Source organism: Candoia aspera, chromosome 3 (assembly GCF_035149785.1).
Source record: "Candoia aspera isolate rCanAsp1 chromosome 3, rCanAsp1.hap2, whole genome shotgun sequence".
NCBI lineage: Eukaryota > Metazoa > Chordata > Lepidosauria > Squamata > Boidae > Candoia > Candoia aspera.
In genome coordinates, this window is record NC_086155.1 from 204354448 (window position 1) to 204379656 (window position 25209).

The 25209-nt window shown below is 40.7% G+C and overlaps 1 protein-coding gene across 1 annotated transcript in view; it reads right to left on the bottom strand.

Moving 5' to 3' along the window:
• TRAPPC9 (trafficking protein particle complex subunit 9) overlaps nt 1–25209 on the bottom strand; it is a 321801-nt gene that overhangs the window by 228812 nt on the left and 67780 nt on the right. The window contains exons 17-18 of the mRNA XM_063299706.1: nt 2520–2662; nt 942–1052 (exon numbers count right to left, since the gene is read on the bottom strand). Coding sequence (XP_063155776.1) covers nt 942–1052; nt 2520–2662 — 254 coding nt within the window. The remainder of the gene's footprint in view (nt 1–941; nt 1053–2519; nt 2663–25209) is intronic.

Below are 25209 nucleotides of genomic sequence, written 5' to 3' on the forward strand. Positions count from 1 at the left end.
ACACAATCTGAAGTGCTCTTCTGACAAATAAAAGGTGAAAATGGAAAAAAAAAAGTGAAGTAATTTCCATAATACAACCTTCTAGCCATGTAGCATAAAGGTGTATGACTAGTGATTTCAATACCCCCCCCTTCCCTCCCTCTGGAGATAAATCAATCTCACAAGAGCTGCAGCATTGTGAATGCAAGCTGGCTATTGATAGTATCCATGCAACTCTGTTATTTTTTTTCTCTCAATGTGAGTACCGAGAGCATGTGTTTGAGTAAAATAGTATTATTTTAAAAAAACAATTTCTATGGCCGCCCATCACACAGTAGTGACTCTGGGCGGTATACAGAGTTAAATCCAGCAGTGAGAAAAACCAAAATAATAAATGCCTAAGATCACAAACAACGCATTCCAAATTTACAATAAAATAACATCGGTCAGCACAGCTAGCATATACTGTATACATATAAAACAAGAGGCCTGTCATCCTTGGGAGTGGGAGAGGAAAAGGAAGCAATGGCGCATGTATTAACAGGGTATCATACTGTTAAATCATATGTACACTGGAGCTTTTAAACTGAATATAATTTTTAAATCATTATTTGATTTTTAATTTACAAAAGAGAATACACTGAGGGAAATCCTTGTGGGAACCCAGAATTCCACTCTCTAAAGGTACAATAATATTTTTGATCAAGCTGATATCTCACGACATTGTTCTTATAATTTTGCTTTTCATTTGTTTTTGTCTTATTTCTGTTTTCCTCCCCAGTCATTCTCCACATGTTATCTTAAAGGTAAAAATGCAAAACTTACTGGTACAAAAATAAACTGTATTGAAAAAATAAACTTTTCAGATTAAAATCTCTCCTTCAATATAAGGCTGGACGTACAGTAAACTGGTGCATCTGAAAAAGAGGAGAACTCAGCAAAGGAACAGAGCTTAAACTTACCGCTGGCATTCTCCAGAATGCAACACTAGATCTTCATTGTTCTTTGCACTGATCATGAGTTCATGTTCTGTTGAGTTGAATACATCAAGGAGCAAATGGCACTGGCGAGTACTATTGGAAAAATTAAAATAAAATTATGACATCAAAATGTATGGTAACAATAGTCACTATTAAACACACACTTTCACAGAATACCTTTCGGACCGATTATATGTAAAACATATGAAACATACAAAAAATAAGAGTTCTTGCACTATCCCACAGATTTTCTATTGGATGAAGACTGTAGTAATCTGAAAAGAAGGCTAGTATTTTTCCCAGATAATTTACCTTGGAAGGGGGAAAAGTTGCTACAAATATGATCTTGAGGGCAGATTAGGTTTTCTAAATTTCCTTTTTGTGATATGGGAATCTCTCTTAAATTGAATATAATCTTCTTTTGGGCAGCCTCAGAGAAAGGAGTAAACCATCACAAAGCGGGGCCTCCCACTCCCAGTCCCCTCAGCTGGTCTAGAAGGATATCATTGTAAATGGTATCAAAGGCAGCTGAGAGCCAGGATGGACACACCACTCCCATCCTGAACTTGCCACAGATCATCGGGAAGCGCGACCAAGTCCGTCTCAGCATTATACCCCCATCTGAATCCTGACTGGAAAGGATACAGATCATCTGCTTCCATCGCTGAAGTGATGGAGAGATTCTGCCTTTCAGAATCAACTGTCAGTATTAAAGGAACTAGAATTTAAGAAGTACCCCACAGACTTGCACTTGGTAAAGTAGCCATGAAAGCCTTGAAAAAGGTACTCAGATGCCGTGATGTGTCCTTATCTACAAAAATCAGAATTGTGCAGGCAATGGTTTTCCGTATGATGCTCCAGGGAAGCAAAAGTTGGACTTTGGAGAAGCAGGATAGAAGAAATATTGCAATTTTAAACTTTGGTATAGGAGAAGATTCCTGAGAATACCATAGATAACCAGGAAAACAAACAAATGGATCATCCAAAATTCTCACCCAAGGCTGAAATGACCATGCTCAGATGATCAACCTTTGGACACACTATGAGAAGACCCAGCAATCTGGAGAGGTCTATAATGCTGGGAAATATGAAAGGAAAGAGAAGAGGATGACTAGCACCAATGTGGATGAACTCAACTGCAGCAGCGAGGGGTGCACCATAGTAAGACCAGAAGGACCAGATTGTCCTGGAGAAATCTATGTGATCTTCAGGAGTTGATACTGACTTGATGGCACATAATGAATATTATTATAAGCCATTAATAAATAAAAAGGTATCCTGGGAATATTGTACAAATTGTCTCTTATTTTTGTTCAGGAGAACTTGATGAATTACTCTTATAAAAAAAGATTAGATGAAGCAACAAATCTAACTATATATTCATTGCTGATAAGCCTTTATGTGTCTACAGATCTTAATATCTGAGAAGTTTAGTAGTAAAGTCACTACTATTTGAGTCTTTGGCAGAAAAAAAGACTATTTCAGACTTGAGGTTAACCTTCATTATTAATATTATTCACCTTACATGAAGAAATGTTTTTCTCAATAAACACAACTTACCTTGTTGCAGGCAAGGTACTGACACGTGTAAAGAACACAGATGGCTCAACTTCTACATGAAGTCCTAAGGACAAGTTCCTGTAATATCCATCAATGTGTCCTGGGCCTCCTGAGTATCTGAAATTCAAGATGGCTTCCAACATCTAAAAACAGAATAGTAAAAAGAGTAAATCTTTTTATTTCTTACATGGTGCTATTTATTTCTAAATTGTTCAGATAGCTTCAAATCCTTAACCCAAACAAGTAAGGGTCTAATGACCTGTGTAACATCTCATTCAAAGAGCAACTCTGGGCAGTTTACAATAAAATTAAGATTATTTACAATAAAACTAATACAGGTTAAAATACAATAAAAACAGTATTCTTGAATATAAATATAAAATATAAAATCCAAGATGGTGATATTAAAAGATCTTAATTTAAATTCATGAATACACAGGGGCCTCTTTAGGGCACTAACCACTCCCAGGATTGGCTACTACAATCAACAGTCTCTCATGGATGGCGTCCATAACATGCCCTCTCTGCCTGATTACTGGCTGGGGAATTCTGGGAGTTGAAGTCCACACATCTTAAAGTTGCTGAGGTTGAGAAACACTGCTCTATCTGGAAAATATTTGCTATCCCAAAGATGCTGCTTCCATTAAATAACAGTGTCAGAGGCCAAAAAAAGCCAAGAGGAAGACACTTTCAGGAGGGAAGCAGAACAAGTCTCCTAATCTGGACCAGAAACATGTACTAGATGCTAAAGTGAAATGAAACCATTGTTATAGCATGATGAGACAGTGCCCTCTGTTAAACTCAAGTGGGAAGAGTATACAAACTGAAGGACATCAGTTCTGAATGTGGTCTCACACAAAGTTAGGAACCTGCAAAAGAGGTGACTGTAGTGAGAATTAGCCACTGAAACAAAACACCACTCAATGAATTGACTTTCCCTTTAGTCACATAGTTAAGTGACTATTCATAATACCACTGAATTCTGAAATACATCAAGAAAAATGCACAACAATGAGGAAAAAAGAGTCCCCAAATATATGACGACCCAGATGAAATCCACCATCCCTCAGCTGGACTTTTGGGTTTCCTGTCATCTGACTATTAGACGAAGGGAGCTTATTGGACTGTAAAAGCCAAATAAAATAAAATAAAATATTGGGTGGGATTTTTTTTAAACTGCCATTTTTAATTAATTTATACATTTTTGGGAGCCACCCAGGACTTGTGGAATTGGGCAGGATATAAATTACGTAACTATAATTAGTTAAATATGCTTGACTTCAGATGCTTTGATTACAAATGTTGTCATCACTTGCTGCCCTCCAGATGTCTGATTGCATTTTTTAATGGCTGACTTTTGTTCACATTGGCTGGGGATGATGAGATTCTTAAAGAATACAAGGCTGAAGAAACTGCCTTATCCATCAATATAACTCTGAGGCATCACTGTAACAGCAAGACGAGAGCCAGTCTGGTGTGGTGGTGAAGGTGCTGGCCTAGAAACCAGCAGACAGTGAGTTCTAGTCCCGCCTTAGGCATAAAAGCCAGCTGGGTGACTTTGGGCCAGTCACTCTCTCTTAGCCCAACCCACCTCACAGGGCTGTTGTTATCGGGAAAATAAGAGGCAGGAGTATTAGGTATGTTCACTGCCTTGAGTTGACATACACACACACACACACAAAAGACACACAAACACAGAGAGAGATATAAGATAAAAATATGATGACAAAGATAATGATGAAGAAATCCAGCACTGGTATCTATTCAGTGCTGAAAACTTAAAAACATTTAACTTGTCCTGCCCCACTGACTCACGTAAAACTGCCATTCTGGAGTATCGCTGATTTTGTTTTGCTTTTTAAGTGAATTACTTCAGCTCCCACCCGCAATTCTTGAAACTAAAAATGTCAAAAAAAAAAAAAAAATTGGAACACAATCTTTATGAAAGGGTTAGCATTTTTTTAAGAAAGAAAGTTTTGGATAGTGGGCAGAAAAGCTGCATTTTTGCACAGCTCTTCCTGTTCTCAAGGTCCCAAGCTGTTTCACAGAGTAATGGTTACCTGCAGTGAGGTAAATTTGCAGCAAAGTGTCCATGACCTTGCTGTGCCATGTCCATTAGCCTTAATGCAGACTTCGCAGCTAGAGGCCCATTCACGGCACTGAAAGTACATCTAAAGTGCAGCGTATAACAAACTGGCAGAAAATATTATTAAATTGACGAATGGTAGTTTCCATTTACAATATACAGATAAACTCCATGAACGAATGACTTGGGGGAAAACAGATGGAATTCTACCACCTTCATGGAAAGAAGCCAAACCTGAAACGCTGGGAAATGAATGCTTTTTCTAATTGGTTGTGGCCGCTGAGCATCGCCCCACAACGCCGTGCTCAGTGTGGGAATCCAAAATAAAGCATAGGGTTTAGATGGCTGTCCTGTCTCCTCTTGGACACATCCCGAAAAGGGAGCCCATCGTCCTTCTGGTCACTGGTTCCACTCTAAGACCACTTCATTTATTGCCCAACTGGTTTCTAGGGCTGCGCAGCACATTAGATTTGAGGCACCAAATGGGATCCGGAGTGAGCCGGGGGGAGACGGGGCAGGTAGCGCCTGCCCGAAACACTGCAGAGCAGCCGCATGTTTTCTGAGCCTCGCATCTGCCTTCTCTCAGCATCACTCACCGACTTACTGTGGATTTATGTGGATACCTACCATTTTAAAATGTATTTATTGAGTATATTGACATGTGGACAGCCACGGTTATATAATGGGGCTTGCCCAAGTACTGTGAAGATACTCTATCTGACAAATACCTTTAGATCTTGGAATTGGAGCGGGGGGGAATGGTGGACCATCCAGAATTTTGAGGAGAGCATGTTTTGAATCCTCTCAAAAAACAGCAGATGTGGGTAACCCATCACAAAAAGTTCTTTACCAATAAGGCAAATGGTTAAAATGTGCCCATCTTGGCTTATCTTTGCTTTTCTGGACTGCTGAGAACACCCCCAACACAATATACCTAAGGCATGTGTCTATACTGTACTTATGTGTGTACATATGCATATATCATAATTCTGCAAAATGCAGAGATACATACAATATGGTACTGGGTGCAAAAACTAGCAAAGGCAAATTTGTAGCTGTTTCTGAAAAGTGGGCACAGTGCTTCCTAAAATCTCATGAGTCCAGAGTAACTGCTGAATAAGATACTCAGTGAATATTAGACCACAACCATCATGCGGTATTTGTCCACCCGTGTCTAGCAAAACCAGTTAAATTACACAAAATTGCACATATTTGACCCTTTCTCCAAGGTGGCTTACATACGTACATACATACATACATACATACATACATACGTTTATCGTACTATCATAATTCAAGCAAGGCAAGTAACAACAGAGGATTGCTCAGCTAGACTCTTGCTTTCATTTCTGACAGAGCCATTGCCATCAGCTGTTCTGGGGAGGGAAGACAAATGAAGTAGCCACTGAAGCCATCGCAGCTGGACTCTTCCCTCCCTCCTTTCAGTGCCATCATCACCGACCACTCTCGGGAAAGGATTCTAGAAATCATCATCATCCTCCTCCTCTATTAAACTTGCATGCCGCCAGACACTCAGCAAATTTGGGTGGCTCACAACAATAAAACAAAGAAATTACAATAAAATCAATAAAACAGAAAACATAAAGATTAAAGATTAAAGATGGCAAGCGTGATGAAGGGAGGGGTCTCACTTTCCGTCACCAAAGACCTGGGTGAAAAGGTATGTATTTATTTCATGGAGACGCTAAATATGGGAAGCAACCATCAGAGGAAAGTACTTCTCAGATCTCTAGCTCACAGCCACAAAAGCTACTTTTTCACAGCACTGCTAACTTTATTTACCAAAAGGAGAAAAGGGGAGCTAAGATTACAAAAACCTTGACCAACTGGCTACGTTTACTTTAGTACCCTACGTATCTTTAAGTTTGATAGGGTATGGATTTCTTGATACAACTGCCACCTGCTTCTTGAGGCAGCAGGGAGGTAGTTACCCATTTTTCTGATAAAGGAAGAATGCAAAGGTGTTCCAGACTTGCTCCAGAAAAAAAGGGGGGGGTCTTAATCATTGCTTTTTAGAATGTGAATCACTGTATATCTTGCCCACTGTTATACCGTGGGTGGTTGCTCTATGGATTCAAACAATACTTTGAACAAGGTTGGCAAGGGGTCATAAGGGGAAGTGACATTATATGTTAAATAACATGAAATATGTAGTTGCATGACTGATGTGAAATGGCACAGGTACATAATTTGTGCCATTTTCTGCCATGGTGTCATAATGCAAGTGGAAGTCATTTTCGCATCACGGGGGCTTCTACCAGATACCTAGGATGTTGTGTTGATCTCTCTTACCCTCCAGAACTCTGATATGCTCTAAACACAACCCATTTCAAACACCTTTCTTGATTTTATTTCTTGTGTTATACATATTTTCGCATTTTAATGTAAAAGATCTGATACAAAACAAAACAGAAGAACAGAAAAAGTAATGGAAGGGGAGGAATGAAAAAAAGTTGTTTCACCAGCAACCTTCATTTCAAAGATTGAAATTGCTAAGTTTAGGGCTGAAACTTCCCTATCTATGGTTTGGGTAACTGTAAGGATGAGATGGCTGATAGTAACAGGTGGTAAAAACCACATTTTTCTCAGTACAGCTATTACTACAGCAGCATTTCTTCCTCTGTTTCTCCAGTTGCTGTGTAATTACAATTCTTTGCTTAAGAATCTGTAAGTGGAGAGGATGTGGAAGTAACTAGATCCAAACTGGCTCCACTACTGGAACCGCTTGGTTCCACCTACCATTAAATGTCCTGACAGCTTTCACTGATTATTAAGGTATTATATTAACATTATTAGACATAGCACTTTTTTCCTTTTTGCAGATCAAAGCAGCCAGACCCCAACATTGACAAATTAATTTTCAGTGCCACTCAAATGAACACAAAAGAACAGTCTTGGAAAAAATGAACACCCAGGTGAGAAATACATTCCACAGTGTGAAGTCTGAACTACATTCTCTGAGGAAAAGAAAAAAGGGATGCTAGCCTAAAGTTGGCAAAGAAAGGACATTTGGGACATAGCTAGACTTAGCAAAAATCGATTTACAAGATGAAGAACAGAAGCCCTTTTTCCTGAAAAAAAGAAAAATCTTAATTTCCTACAGAAGCTTCACGTTGTGGCATTATTTTTGTGGGTATCTCACTGTTTAAAATGTAATGAGCTGTGATGAAGATTAAACCTGAAAAATAGCTGCTTTTCAAGGTATCTACTGCGCAAAAACCTAAGCAAATATTCTCTTCACATATTTTATAACTACTGTAAAACTACTTGAAACAAATGATGTGATTTACCAAAATGCCCTTTGCTCAGCAGCATGACCATCTGTCAAACCATCTAATAAATCTGAGGCTGCTAAGATCTATGTAAAGCCAAGAAACAACATAAGAGGGTCTGTTTCAATTCAAAATGCTTAAAATAGTTCTCTATTTAAAGCAAGTTGGCCTTCCATGAGGTTAGTTGCCCTTGAGAGCAAAAAGATCCTGGACTGTAGCTGCATGCTAACCAAATGTTTTGGGGCACAATTACTCACAATAGCTCTGCAAAGCTGTAAAGCTCTCTCTTGGACACAATGCATGTAAGCAGAATTTCAGCAACAGCATGTGCACTATGCCATGCATTTGGCTCAATTATTCATCTATATGAAGGTCCTTTCAAGCCCTGGAGCACTGAAATTGCATCATCTCTTTATATAATAGCATAGCAGTAGTAGCAACTGGAGGGAAAGAAAACCTAAACATGGATTCTGCATAACAGTCTGGGCAATTAATGCAGGGTTGACCCCTTCTCCTGCTTCCTCCGCCAGACTGCGTAGCACTAGACTCTCACGAAGCGTTGACTTTAGGTCAATGAATCACCTTCTCTTCCAGGTGCAGAAGAATACTTTAAATTTCAGCTGGCTGAAAATAGCCTAGCTTATAATGATTGGAAGTGTGAGCAGAATAGTGTTGCATTTCAAAGAGATAAGGGATGCCGTACGTCGTTAACTACTTGAATCAAACCACCTGCAATGGGCAGGTTGGCTAATTTTCCCAGGGATATATAGAAAGTGGAGTGCCCCAAAATCGAAAACCCTTGCAGCTCTCTATCATCATCATCATCAACAACAACAAGTATGTTATACCTGCTTATTCTGGTACACTCAGGGCAGCCTAAAAATCCAAAAATAATAAAAAACATACAACAACACAGACTGCTGGGACTAGAATAATCATTATAATAACGATGAATCACAACAGGGGCCCCACTACCAAGGAAGCAAATGATATTCTTTCCCTCTCTCCACACTCTTGAATTGTACATGCCACAACTTGGTCTGTTTCAACAACTAAATAATATTAACTTGGATTTAGTGTGGCATACTTGTGTCAATTCAAAGGCTTCAGCAGCCCTTAACTCTTCTAGTAATATGGACAAACATCTGAAGCTATATCAATAGTCTTTCTGTCAAAGAACAAAAAACAGAAGCCCAATCCAAGGTGCTTCCATAGAAGCAAAATGTAAAACAAAAACTGTCAGGGAGATGTTAAGATCAAAAACTAATAGCAAGACAACAAACCTAATTTAAAAAATCAGAAATTTAAGCTAGCTATCTCTTGATCTCCTCAAAGTATCTATTAAAAAAAAAACCATCTTCATCTGGCTTCTCAAAAAAACATGAATAGATCAAGTATGTTTTTGTATCTGCTTCTATAATTTGCCCCTAAGTTTGTATATTTTGGCTGATCCTGATCCTAGCAACCACATTTCTGCTCCAGAACCTTGTTGCCCTACTGCCTAGACTGGCAGAATGAAGTTGCTGATTTTGGGTCTCATTAAAAGGCTACAAATAGTCTTATTAATACTGCATTTTATTCACAAGGAAAGGCACACCAGGATTTTCCAACTCAAGTATTAGAACAACTTGGGCAGTTTCACTGAGAGTGAAACAAGGTTTCGTGAACTGATAGCCAAAAACCATAGACGCAGTGGGACTGGGTCAACTTTTCAAGTGGCAGGGGACACAGTAGCCAGCTCTGACTTAATAGCTGAGACCCTATCAAGCCCATGAGTGTGTAAACATCTAAGGCACACCAGAATACATATTTCTACTCATAGATTTCCTGGAATATCTCATATTTTAAATTTTAAAAAAATGGTAGCACAACAACAGGTACAGCAGCAGAATATATAGCAGATATATGTAAGAAAAAGCCCCTTTAAACAGTATACATTATGAAGATTTGCAGGGCCTTTCCTGATTATCTTAGTAATTAGTCTAGATTTGTAATGAAACAGATGGCTTTTCAGCTAATTTGGCTCTAAGCTGTTTACAAATGTAAATGTTAAGACTAACACTTTGAATCAAACTCGGAAAAAAACTGACAAATCGTGCAGCTCTTTTAATATGGTAATAATGCTTTGCACCATTTCACAGCTTGGTTGCCATACATTTCACCAATGGAAGCTTCTGGATTTTATTCAAAGGTAGCCCATACAGAGAATGAATTTCAATAGTATATGTGTGACGTTATCAAAACGCAGATCAGTATTGTCCAAGAATGGTCGCAGTTGGTGTACAAAGCATAATTATGCCAAAGTATTTCTTGTCATTACCATGCAAGCAATCTGCACAATCAGAACATCAGGAAATATGGAACAAAAGCTCGAGGAGACGGAACAGCTGTTCATCATCCTCAGCACAATGGGCCACAAAACATACAAATAAGACAAGCATCAGAGCACAACTGGTATGACACATACAGAGTTCATTTTCTGTCCAGAAGCAAACCTGACTGGCAGTTGAAATTGGCAATGAGAAAGCATTTGCCACTGCACCTGGTTCAAGGTTGTTCCTAAGAGAGGAGGTTGGTTAGGGCTCCCAGAAGAAATGGTGAGGGGGCAGCAACTACTCCTGCCGTGCAACATCCTGCATTCTTCCAAACTACGAGGTTGACTCTGCACAGGAACACAGCTTGGACAACTATCTGCCAACCCCAAACATCCCTCTTACTTTGCAGGAATCTTACCACCCCAATTATGTGCTTAAGATCTAGGCCAGTGAGAATACTTTCCAAACCAGTGAGACGCTGGCGTCACACATTTTCTAGAAATACTCATTATGTGTACAGTGAATTTTGAAACTGAATGGAAGCCATTCTTATTCTACACGTTTTGGAATACAATTCCAGGCATTTTACAACAGTAAGATTAAATGCAGAAACCAATCACATCCAGCCAAGATTCAGCAATTAATATAATGTCCATTCAAATGATACAGCCTTTACAGCCTTGCCAAATAGCAGCAGGGACGATGCAAGACGTAGCTCCGCAGACACGGTATCCTAAAGCGTGGGGGCCACTTCACAGAAGGACTGTCTCTGGGCTAAAGTCCCACTGAATGCAGGGACAGGACCATACTGGTCTATGCTAATGCACAGTCACTCTTTTCCTCTCTGTCTCACAGAGAAAAATGTCTGTTAGGGCCTCTAAGCCCACCCAAATGCTGTTCCTCTTGTGCTTCAATGTAGGCATGATGTCTTCTACTGAAGCTTCCTCTTCATTCCTGATTCTTTTACTCCCTCCAAGTTCTCCTCTGCTCTGAAGTTTCTTTACATCAACCAACACACCCTTGTAGACCTGCACTTTCTTCTCTCATCCTGGACATTTCCTCCCTGAGCATTCAAATGCTTAACTTCTTTGGACTCTGTGGATTCTTCTCTTCTTAATTTCTACTGGTCCTTTTTCCTCTATTTCTGCAGCAATCACCCCCACTAAGCTATGCTGAGAGCCTCTGTTGATAGCTTAAAAAAACCTACTAGTCCAATATTTCAATTTAAACTCTGAGTCTACTACCTCTTACGTTCAGAAAAGTGTGCATCTGACAGATGTGATGGATGTGTTATTTATGAGACATGGTCATAGGTGGATTGATGCTGGTCATCCTCTCTGCTTTTTTCAAAAGGATGGCAGCCCCATCAAAAGCTATCACAGGGACTATGACTCAACCAAGAATGTCCTCAACAAACAGTAACCATGTCCTACAGGGATTTAGTTTGAACTTGTTTCCTTCTACCCATGCTGATCCTCAAAGTCTCCTGCAATCATGCGAGGCTTTCAAAGTAAAAAGAAAAAAAGTTTGGGAACCTCTGATATAGTTACTTTACATTCTACAAGAGGATGATAAAAGATAAAGAATACAGATACAAAAAAGTGAAATACTGAAAGAAAAGTAAAAAAGAGCTTATTCTCACCTTCCCTTCCATTGTTCCCAACCACTAACCACTACTTAAGTATTTATACTTTTGTTTGAACATTGAAGATTATTGGCTGCATCTGTTTAAATCATGCTGTCTATTGTTATTAGTCACTTAATGCTTTTTCTTAGAAAACATATTCCAAATGTCTAAGCTTGCCTATCTGTGTGACATACTGCATGTAGAGGAGCCACCTCTGCTTTAATTTAGTTGAACTTTGGTTTGAATACATACAGTCAATTTTGCCATTGCTGCATATTGTTTGATTTTGGACTCCCAATCTTGTATTGCTGGCAAGATTTCACTTTTCCAACGTTGTGCCAAATTAGTTCTTGCTGCTGTCAGCATATATCTTAGTAGACTGTGATGCTTTTTATTTGTACTCTTTGGAATTATTCCTAAAATATTTGTTATTTCAATTTTGTTTTTAAGATTTTCTGAATGTTTTTGGTTTATTTCTTTCTAATACTTTTTTATTTTTTACATGATCACTACGTATGATAAAATGTTCTTTCTTTACTATGGCATTTCCAGCATTTGTTGTTACCCTGTATATAATTTATCCATCTTGGTGATCACAAATTAAAGCATCTTAAACAAAGTTATCTAATGTCAGCATCCAATAAAGAGAAGCCCACCACATATCTGAGTAACTGGTTTTTCTGTTCTTACTGTGAAATCTATTATTCTGTGTACTGATTTCAGAAGTAGAGACAATTGGTCATGATTTCATTCTATCTGACGTCCTTTCAGACGTTTGAAGAGTGCTATCAGATTTCCCATGTCATCTTTCCTCAAAGCTAAGCATACCCAGTTCCTTTAATCTCCTATCACAGGGCTTAATTCTAGTCCTCTATTCATCTGCATTGCCCTCCTCTGAACCTGTGCCAGTTCCAAGCTCACAATGTTCCAGATTTGAAACACTTTGCACATCTCTAGGATACCCATTATGCCTTCGGAAAACACATGAAATCTTCCTTCTTCTGAAAGCATAGAAAGGACTTTACCAGTCACCCTCAAAATAACAACAGTATATTGCAATTTGAAATATGTCTATTCTGATTTTTCCACACCAACCTTTATCCGAAAGTAAAATGTCTATTTAAAAAATTGAAGTTTACTCAACAATATTAAAATCAAATCAAGACTGAAAGTAACAGTCCTTCAATTCCTTAAATAGACAAGCTTAATTAAATCCTTATTGCTTGTCCTTTTCTTGTCCTTCTGTCCATCTGTCAAAAGAAAAAACTGCTGACTCACTTAAGTGCCCATTATCCTGTCACAAACACCACTGAATGCTTATTACACTTTAAGTAATGAAGCGTGATCAATGCAACATCATCATTTTTTATGCCTTTACCTCTCCTGAAATCCAGAATCAGTCTCAGCCTCAATCTCTCTCTCTCTTTCTCTCTCTCAAAAGAAGGACATTAACACTCCCAAATTATTAGAAAATCAGAAAAAGAAGAAGAGGTATTAAAGCCAAGGGAGAAATAAATAGTTTGGAACTTGGAGATTTGGACAAAGACTGCTGTATAATTTCAGGAAGCAAGCAAAGAAACATGCAAAGAAAAAGACATCAAAGGAAAATCTCTGTGTGCCTTAAGTGGAAATCTGCTTGAGCCCTGTAAAGACCCCACACTGTTACACTGAGAAAACCATATTTCAAACAGAACTAATAACTGGAGTCTCAGTGCTGTCATTAGAACCTCCCTGATGACTTTTTCTAAGAGAAGCAATATTAACCCTAGTGATCTGGCTAAAGTCCAAATGGGTAATTATACTCCTTCTGCCCCATAATTTCAAACATCTAGGGGTCATCAAAACAAGCACTTTATAAGACCTTGGATCACAATGCCAGAGCAGAAAGAATTATGAGATTACAAAAATATGCATCAATAGATAAGTGCTTTAAATGTCAACCAAGCAACTTGATATGCAGTTAAAAAAAAAGATTAAGATAAAAAATGTGGATTTAAGTATGTAGCACTGTCTGCCTATTATTGCCAAAAAACATGATTATTCATTCCTACATTGAGAGTGTAACAGCAACATTTAACCCTGGAGACATCAGCAAAGTGGCTTACAGTAACTACACTTTTCTACATTAACCCTTTTAACAAAGAAAAGTTTTCACAAAGAGATTAGAAAATAATCCTGAGCCTGCATTGTGTCACTTCATATTGCAGGGTGGCCCATGTCATGGAAGAAGACTTCTGTGGATATTTACTCTGTTACTGCAGGGTCTTCAAATTATGTTTAGTGAAGTACAGTATGTATGCATGCATGTATGTGTAAAAGAGTATTAAGTCCTCTCAGATAAAATTTATAATCTAAAATGCTTTGTGCACACAGTCTGGCAATTCACCTGCTGTTCATATGAAGAAAGGAAAATGAAGAGATCAGAGGACATTTGAACATGAACACAATACGCTGTTGCTACTACCAAAAGGAAATACTCTTTGAGTGAGTAATATTTTCACTCCTTCAGGAAGAGAGCAATCTGCAATGAACAAATTCAGGTAATCCATCACTGAAGTTGACAATTCCTTGGCTGGCAATACAAATCTCTGTGATGTGTAACATATCTCTTACATATAAAGAGAGCATTACAATTCCGTAGTTCTTTGCTGGCTTAAATTAAAATCTACCTAGCCTCTTTTGCCCACTTTGCAGCAAGTGAAAAAGCCAAACATGGCTGAAAAGCAATCCAGATGATAGGCACCTAGGAAGAAACTGAAGAAACATTTATTTTTAAGTACTGTAATTTATTTTCTAATCTCAAAACCTTATATAAGCCAATTCTCAGTGTTCACACCAACCAGACCTCCTTTTATAGAAGATGCCTCCATGAAAATTCTGAGTAAGTCTTACTTTTCAGCAGAGTCCCCCAACCCTGCTGCAGGGGGGAGAGATGTAGAAGCGCATTATCACCAACTCCCATCCCATTCCACGTGCTATCTGAGTGGAAAGCTTAGATCTTAATTCCCCTTCTGTGAACAGAAAAAAGTATCTTCCCCCCCCCATCCTATCCCACAAATTTGTTCCTGAAACCAAGATGACTTTTGGTATTAGTGTGACTACAATATATAGGGATAAGGATGCAAGGGACAGTACCCCCCCACAGACACACACACACACACACAACTGAAAGAGAATACAGGATTCAAAATTTTGGATTAGTTTTTAATTCTTTGCTTACATGAAATCAACTCTCTGCAACAAAATGTAATGTGTAATGTGTTCTAGTCTCTGAATTGCCACATATCACCCTGCACTACCTTCATTACTAATCTCTATTTCTGTCCCAGTAACGGCAACTGGTGCTGTCCTTACTGTTTTAATGTGAGACATACAAAAGAGAATGCTGGATGCTCCTGGCTTCATCTGCCCACCCGACAAGTATTACCTACAAGTAGAAAAGCAACCATTTTCCTTAAGTGGGGAAGAGATGGGCAAGTCTGGAAGTGATCCATACCTGTAACCTGTTGGCTGGACTATTTCTGAACATGTCTAAACGCTCTCCTGACATAGCACTACGTCTGTGTTCTAAAATAGCCGTGTGGACAGGTCAGAGATGTACAGGAGGACTGAGGGGTGAAGCTGGAGACGATGAACAAAATCTGTTCTCAGCTAATGCTTCAGGGACTGGCAGTGCTGGCAGAGAATGGTCATGGCTGGCAGCACTGGGAAGTAGTACATGTGACAGACATAAGAAAAAATCAAGTAGATATGTAATAGGATAAATAGATATGTAACTTCTAAATTAAGTGTTATGTTTACCATTGACCAAATGTTACAGTAATGAAATACTGTAAATACTTGGTTTGCTTTCAAGAGTTCATTTGGAGAAGAAAGAGAGAGTCAAGAATAAAGGTGCATCCTTAGATTCGCTTAGCTGAAGTAACTAAATAAGCCAGTCAGCAGTGACACTTGGTGGAAGATACTTAGTGAAAAGGAGTAAATTTAAGAATATAAGGAGTTGATTCTGCTGATAATGAATGCCTGAAAAAGTGGGGTAGGAAAAGCATTTGGGGTAAAATACTGACTTTTAAAATAATATATCGTGATATCAATATCAATATCAAGATAGATAGATAGATATGAAATTAGCAAGGAGAGATGCAGAATTATACTTTTACAATTAGCACAAGACCTGTTTATATGTTAATGCTGTGCTTACATTGGGTTGGTACATCTAACTTTGCCTGCGTATGAATTACAGCTACGTGCGCTCCACGCCTAAAAATCAATCTGTATACAAGTGATTCAAATTCCACAACATCAATAAATTAGGTTATACCAAATGTCATCTATTTGCCTAATCTTTTAAGCTCATTCTGATTTTGCTAGTATAGGATGAGACAAATAGGAAGGCAAGGTACACAAATCCCATGGTCCACAGCTACTGGAAACTATTCAGATACCTCTCTAGTATGTGAGCTACCAGCAGCATGAACTGCTCATACATACTCTCTCTGAACCACTGAAAGTAACCATTGTTAGCTAATATATTAACATACATGTTCATAAAGAACATGTTGATATAAATACAGTACATGCACAATAATCAGGAACAGAATATGGAATATTAAAATGTATACTGACTTTTAGTAGTCAGGGTAACTCTAAGATTTGGCCTATTATAAGCCACACAAAAAATGACCAACATGCAAAAAACCCCTAAACAATCAACAGTCTGGTTGTGGCTTGAAGCTAAAGGACAATTTAGTGACACTGGTATTTACTCACAAAAGAATGTCAGTGATTAGAATAATAAATCATCTCAAGACTGAATCAAGTTGGTTTCATTATCAAATAAAATGGTTTTTGTTTTATGTTAAATTAGGTTTATTCAGATGAGACAAATCTAGATTTAATATGCTATAGACTAGGAAAAAGGTATTTACTTGAACAAGTAAATTATGACTTTCAGAGTGGTAAAAACTGAATCGCACACTTTCAAATTCCCCTACAATATTAGAACTGGAAACTTTTTTTCCATGAAAGCTGAGAGGTTCCCAGAACATAACTCAGTATCCACTCTCACAGGCTGAGTATTTCCCTGTCCCCAGAGAAGCACGGGAAACAATTCTGCTAATAACCAGACTGCCATTTTAATACATTTTTTGAACTCACTAGTTGGTAACTGGAGAAATATTTTGAATAGCAAACTTAGATAAAAGAATTCCTGATGACATCACTGTACAGAATTCCATAATTTTCCATAATTTTCCACTTTGTTGTATGTTTTGTATTCTCCTACTATTCAGTAAAACAGAATAACGTGTACCATTTCAACTTTGAAAGCAATAATACATATGAGAAATTCCAACATGGATGATTTGGTATCAAGCACTTTCTCCTCCATTCTGAATCACCGAGATCTATCTCTCCGGACTACTACATGAACTCAAATTAATTAACATTTCTTGCCCATTTTTCATCCAGTAACTGTGCTGACATTTAAAATAGAACCTTTACTTTCTCTCCATGCCTTGATTTGAAAGCAAGCTTGTTTTTCTATGTTCCAAAAGCAAACAATGAACATACAACCCAACATTTGGAACAGAGTGACAGAAATAGAAGAACATGAGTAAGATCAAGTCGGAGAAGACGTTTATGATTTAAACGCATTCAGTTCTGAATAGTCATGCAACTTAACTTCATTGCCACAGCATGAATTGCTTCATTTGATGAAGTTGGCTTTTCCTATAAATACAATTCTCACAATCAAAGAGCTTCATCACAGGTATTTCTTGTGTGTGCAGAAACCATGGCTGCATTGCTGTCAGGTATATGTTTCCAAACTTGTGAGCGGTAAATCAGTAGAATGGTCTTGTCATTAGCCAAAAGGTAAAAAAGGAAGATGGCCCTGGATTTAAGATGATCCTGCACTGAATTAATGGTTATTGATTAGCATTAACTGCCTATATAATAAGGCACAGCCTCGTGTGGCACAGAGTGGCAGGCGGCAGCGTTGCAACCAAAACTCTCCCCGCGACCCGGGTTCAATCCCAGCGGAAGCCGGATGCTCTCTGGGTAGCCAGCTCAGGCCGGCTCAGCCTTCCGTCCTTCCGAGGTCAGTAAAATGAGCGCCCGGCTTGCTGGGGAAGGTGACGGCTGGGGAAGGCAATGGCAAACCACCCCACTCTATAGTCTGCCAAGAAAACGTCGCGAAAGCAGCATCCCCCCAAAGGGTCAGACATGACTCGGTGCTTGCACAGGGGGCCTTTCGCCTTTCACCATATAATAAGGCACCTATTTGCAGAATTCACTAATCCACCAATTGCATATATACAATAGTACATACAGACCATTCTCTCATACCCAAAGTTCTTTTGCTTGCACACATATACACGCAAGTACACTTATATTCGCAGAGAAAAGAGCAACTGAGGAAATCTGAGGTCAGCATATTTACTCTGTACTAAACTGAGTTTACTCTTACTCCAAAGTAAGCATGCTTAGGATTTCTAGCTGTACTCCATTACCATATTAGCATCACTTTCCTATTATTCCATTCCTTTTGCAAAAGATGAGTATATGAAATGAAGAACCTCTCCTAGGCACAAACACCAACTATAATTTCTATGTCCACGCTTCTCATGTAATGCAACTCCAGGCAGCTAACATTGGGTTAAAGCAGCAATTTAAAAAAGCAGAAATAAAAACACAGCATGTCTGAAGTCGTACAAACCAGTATCTCATACAAACATAGCACTTGGACCCAATCCCCAAGGTCAAAACTCCCTGTCCCATGAAGGGCTTTTTTGGTGGTTCTGCAGCTTCCAAGTGGTCTTCAAGGGCAGCCCATTATAAAGCACGTTGCAACAGTCCAAACAGACCAAGACGTAAGTACCCATGAGCAGGGCCCCTGATCCAGGAACAGGCAAAATTGGTGAACAAGATGGATCTGTGCAAAAGCCCTCCTGGTTAGGGCTGCTGCCAAGAGTCTAAGAGGCCCTCCAAACTGTGTACCAGTTCTATTGGGGGGAGTGCTACTCCATCCTGAATTAACAATGTGAAGTTTCCAGATTTGGGGAGCCCTGAAACCCACAGGACTTAAGCTTGCTAGGGTTAACCTGAAGTCAATGTTTGCCATCCCAACTTCACTATCTCCAGACAGTGGGAGAGTAACTTGACACCATCAACTGAAGAGAATATTTGTAGCTCAGGGCTGACACCATCACTTGGTCAGCCAGGGGTAGAGACGGACAGCTTAACCCCATGCTGCTGAATGACCTCACTCAGTGGCTTCATGTAGACGTTAAATGGGAATGGGGAGAGAGTAGAACCCTGGAGAACCCTACAAGGCTTAGGGCCCTACAAGGCTTAGGGCCTGACCTCTCCCCACCCACAAACACCAACTGGAAATGCCATGAAAGGAGGAGAACTACTTGAGCACCATGCCCCCCACTCCTGCCCCTTAAGCTGTCCAGAATGATACTAGGATTGATGGTATCAAAGGCCACTGAGAGATCAAGGAAGGCCAGGATAGATACACCACCACCATCCTGCTCCTGCCAGAATTCATCAAAGAGTGCTAACAATGCTCTGTTGGTACTATGTCCAGCTCTGAAAATTGACTGAAACGAATTTTTCAGAGTAACCTGGCACACATTATACGTGCTGAGCAGAAGGCAAGGTTTCACACCAATACAATCTTTCCTTGTTCCACATTCACAAGCAGACAGGTTTGTTTATGTGTCACTGAAATCTACATAGACTTGCAGCGGTTTACGTCCATAACAATAATAAAACATTAAAATCAAAACAGTATCATAAAACCATAGCACCATAAAATAACAACAGAAATGGCTACTCATCAACTCCCAAACATACTCTGGAACAGTTCCATTTTTACTAATTTCTGGAAGGCCATTAGGGAGGACACCAACCTGGTCATGAGAGGGAAGCTACTGCATATCGTAGAGCAGGTAACAGAAAAGCACTGCCTTAAAGTTCTTGCTTACATCACCTCTTGGTCCTGGGGACCATGAACAGATTTTTCTGGGCAATACATACTTTATGAGTCTAGGTGCAAAAGCCAGTCTTGCATCTACCAAGGGCCACGCCATGTAGGGCTTCACAAGTTAAAACAAACACTTTGAATTGGACCTAGAAACTTATTGGCAACCTATGCAGAGCCTGCAACTCAAGTGTTTTGACTGTGGTGGCCCTCATTTACTAACAAGTGAATCAACACGTTCTGGACCGACTGTAGATTCTGAGTAGTATTCAAAAGCAGCCAATGGCTCACCAAGCAACCCAGTAATTTGACATACTGTACATACAGGCAGTCCTTGGGTTACAACTGGCAATTGTACCAGAACATTCATCACTAAGCAATGTGATTGTAAAACATTGCTTAGAGACAGCAATCCCACAGTCCTGGTTGTCATTGTAACCCCAGGACCATGCAGGCCATTAAGTAGGAAGAGGCAGGAGTCCCAGGCAAGCAGGCCAGCGGGTGCTGCAGGGGGACAGGGGTGCCACGGGAAGGTGCTGTGGAGTGCAGGTGGGTGAAAAGGCAGCAAGGAACGTTGGAAATTGCGATCACGTGACCATGGGACACTGCAACATCATAATTGCAAGCCAGTCATCATGCGCCCAGATCACAGTCATGTGACCAAGGGGACACTGCAATGGCTACAACTTAGCAGACCAGTCGTAAATCCCCCTCATTTAGCACTGTTGTAACTTTGAACGGTCGCTGAATGAGCGGTCATACAGTAACTCAAGAACTACCTGTATCAGCATTACATCTTTAGAGAGCTTACACAATCAAATTGCAAGTGTGTAAGTAGCACAAATGCACTCTTACTTTGTCACGCTATTTTCTGGTTCAAAACTGGCTCAGGTCTCAGCCTAAGTACCCAAGCTCTACACAGCTAGAACCACAGCGCTGAGCATAAATCAAATGCACTACCTCCATCTAAATACGTACAGACCAACTACTCCAGGGAATCAATAAAGAGGTATGCTGTATTTATTCAGTGCAGTGCTATGGCAACTGCCTGCCCAAGCTCACTTTCTGAAATATCTGTCTCCTAGCAACAGTGGGGCTTTTTTCCCCCCCGAATTAGCAAACAAATAAAAATTCTAGCTCTAGAAAAAAAAAAAATTACAGTGCTGGCCATAAATAACTCAAAAGTGTTCTACTTTTAGTTTAGATACATTTACATGAAAAACGGTTTGAAAAGCCAGACAGCCTTAATTCACTGATGGACTGTTGCCTTACGCTCTAATTGGGTTGTTTCCACATAAAGTTATCATTGCAAAAAATGTACATTAATATGTAGCCGTATGTTTCAGAACAGTATATGGATGTACAACGTGTATTGAAATGTATGGAGCAAGGGTAACCATGGCACAGTCTCCAAGAATAGAATTAGCATCTGTAAAGGAGTTCATGCTGCGGCGACTGACAGAATGGATATAAATACACCTATTAGCAATCTCAGCTGAATCTTTAAACAGCACGGGATGGATAGCAGCAGCCTAAAAATAGCCTGACAAGTCTACATTTGAACACTTGGCCTCAGAAGCCCTCTCTCGTGCCTGCCCTGGGTGAATTTCAGTTTCTCCCTTCATGTAGCTCAAACTGAACATCTATGGCACACGCAAGGCAGCTAGGGTGACATTCTCAGACCCCTCCTCACTGAGGCTCCCTTACAGACGCAGTACGATAATATGTGCTAGGGAGAAAAAGGCAGAGGAACAGGCAAGAGTTATTGGAATATGAAATATTATGAGCTAAACCCAGCTCCCAAGGGATATATATTGATTTAATAAATAAAATAAATTATACAAAACTCCTGAAATGATGAAAATGCAGCGTGGGGCGAGCCAGATGGAGGGTTTGCAAACAATACAGCTCCCATTTGAGCTGCTCAGGGCTTTCTGGATCCAAAATGACAGCAGCATCACAGACAATCATCCTCAGCAACCTGGGGTGCTAAGATGATTCCTCTTCTTCACTTAAATCAGTTATTCCTTCCTCATTTTCGCAAGTGGACTTTTGCTTTTGATTTAGGGACTACACAAAACTGACACATTCTGTGGTGGATTTTGGCAGTGCCGCTGGTTCTCAGGAAGGAGGGAGCACATTCCAAGGAGGTGGGGGAGATAAGGGGACGCACAGTCCAGGAGGCAATGGTGGGAAAACGAAGAGGCTCAGAATAGCCCTATCCTAGAGCCTTCCCAGGTTATTTCCCCCCCGGTTAGGTAGAGCAGCTTTAGTCTGGCAAGATTCTGTCAATATGGTGTGAGCAAATAAAGAACTGCAGTTTGAATGGATTGATTCTTCATTGTTCTTGGGCTGGGCCTGACATCAATCTTGCCAGACTCCTAACTCCCATCGAAGAGGGAGGAATTCTTCAAGCATGGCTTCGGATCCCCAGGGGCCACCGGTTACTCCACAGCACTTGGCAGCAGCCTTCCTGCGGCACCAGCAGCAAGTGGATGCACAAGTCAATAATTTGCAAGCAGCAGTGATGCAGCTGTTGCAGCAGGTTGGGCAGAACACCCAAGAGCCTGCAGCAGTGGCAGCGGTTCAGCTAGCGCTTCTGCGGACCCATGGCAGCTTACCTGAGAAGTATGGGGGAGAAGCGGACCAATTAAGAACATTCATTACTCAGAGCGAGATGTTCATGGACAGCAGACAGCAGAGTTTCCAACAGACCGCACCAAGGTAGCATTTTATTAAAGTTTATTAGAGGGATTGGCAGCAAAATGGGCCATTCCCATAATGGAAGGCAATTCGGAACGACTGTCAGAAGTTCATGGGGAGGTTCAGAGGCCATTTCAGAGATGCCATCTGGAAGGTCACAGCCAATCAGGGAATTCGAAAACTCGAGCAAGGCAACAGGAGAGTAACGCTTTTTATCTCAGTTTTTAAGCTGTTAGCTGGAGACCTTGAATGGAATGAGATGGCCCTTATGGACCAGTTTAGAGAGGGGCTGAATGATGATCTTAGAGATGAACTGGTAAGGCAAGGAACCCCAGGCACCCCGGATGAACTGTACCAGCGTTGTGTGGTGATTGATGACCAACTTGAGGAATTGAAACAGAGTCAGGGTGTTAGAGGCAGAGGTGGCTACGGATCACTCCTTACGGGATTCACAACTCTCCCTGCTGCGGCCTCAGATCCAGGGGTGGGGCAGCCAATGCAGATCGGTGCTGTAAAGAGAACAGTCTCTTCGGAGGAGAGGCAGAGAGGTCGAGATCTGGGTCTCTGTTTTTATTGTGGAGCCCCAGGGCACATAGTAAGGGCGTGACCAGCAAGAAATCCAGTGGCAGGGGCTAAGTCATCGGAGAAAGCCACCAATAAGCGCCCACCTCCTTCCACAGCTGCAAACCACAGAAACTCTACCCGCCTCCCTCATGAGAGCTCCCAAGGGGGGCTGTCCAGCAAGTAAGGAGAGCTCATTCTGAAGACAACAGACAAGCCTTTTTTCTTACTCCTGTTACAGTGTCTTTAGAATCAGGACATAAAGTAGAACTAGAGGCTCTTATTGATTCTGGGTCTACCACAAACTTCACAGATGTAGAGACAGTGGAGAAGTGGCAGCTACCTACCATAAAGCTACCAAGACCCATAGAAGTGGAAACTATAGATGGCCAACCTTTGAAGGCAGGCCCCATTGTGCGGTGCACGGCTCCATTACAAGTAACGATGTGAGGACACACAGAGTTACTACCCCTTTACGTAACAGCCTCTTTACAGGTACCAATAGTGCTAGGCACCAAATGGCTGCAGCTCCATAACCCTTCGGTAGATTGGGCAATGGGGACACTCTCTTTTCCCGCCCCAGATTGCCAGCACCATAAATTGCAAACAACCGCATTCTCCTCAGCTCCTACAGCACTCATCAAGGTGGTGGGGAGGGGTAGAACTACCCACTAAGTATTTTATTTATTATTTACTTATTATTCAAATTTAATTACCGCCCATCCCCCCCAAGAGAGGGACTCTGGGCGGTTTACAAGTATGCTGATTTTGTAGATGTCTTTGGGGAGGAAGAGGTGGTTGCTCTTCCACCTCATCGGGGTTGCGATTGCACAACTGAACTGAAATTGGGGGCAAAGATCCCAGCCAAGCAACAGTATCATATGTCTACCAAGGAGGTAGCTATTCTGAAGGAAAACTTGGATGTACTGTAAATCTCAAGAAGGGATTTATCAGGCCATCAAAGTCCCCGGCCTCTGCCCCAACTTTCTTCATTCCACAGAAACCAGACCCACAGGCCTCTTCCCAACAGAAATCGAGCGAGGGAGCTCCCATGCGCACAGTCCATGATTACAAAGACCTCAATAAGACCACAATCTGGGATCATTACCCGCTTCCTCTGATATCAGGCCTGTTAGACCTGCTGCCTTCAGCAAAGGATCGTTACCTTCTCATGGTGCTGGAGCTTGAGCACCTCAATAATGCCATGAGCTAAACCATGAAGGGCCACCCAAGACGGGAAGGTCATGACAGAGAGGTCAGACTAAATGAGATCCCTGGGGAAGGTAATGGCAACCCACCCCAGTATTCTTGCCGTGAAAACTAAATGGATCAGTACAACCAGAGATATGTTGGTATACCGTCGGAAGATGAGACCCCCAGGTCGGAAGATGGTCAAAATGCTACTGGGGAGGAACAGAGGATGAGTTCAACTAGCCCCAGACATGATGACGCAGCTAGCTCAAAGCCGAAAGGACGGCTAGTGGCCGACGGTGCTGGTGGTGAACGGCGAATCCGATGTTCTAAGGATCAACACACCATTGGAACCTGGAATGAAAGATCTATGAGCCAGGGCAAATTGGATGTGGTTATTGGTGAGATGTCAAGATTAAAGATAGACATTTTGGACGTCAGTGAACTGAAATGGACTGGAATGGGCCACTTCACATCAAATGACTACCAGATCTACTACTGTGGATAAGAGAACCACAGAACAAATGGAGTAGCCTTCATAATTAATAGTAAAGTGGCTAAAGCAGTGCTTGGATACAATCCAAAAAACGATAGAATGATCTCAATTCGAATTCAGGGCAAGCCATCTAACATCACAGTGATCCAAATATATGCCCCAACCACAGATGCTGAAGAAGCTGAAGTAGAGCAGTTCTATGAGGATCTGCAGCACCTACTGGACAACACACCTAAAAGAGATGTTATTTTCATCACGGGAGACTGGAATGCTAAGGTGGGCAGTCAAATGACACCTGGAATTGCAGGTAAGCATGGCCTGGGAGAACAAAACCAAGCAGGACATAGGCTGATAGAATTTTGCCAAGACAACTCACTCTGCATAACAAACACTCTCTTCCAACAACCTAAGAGACGGCTTTATACATG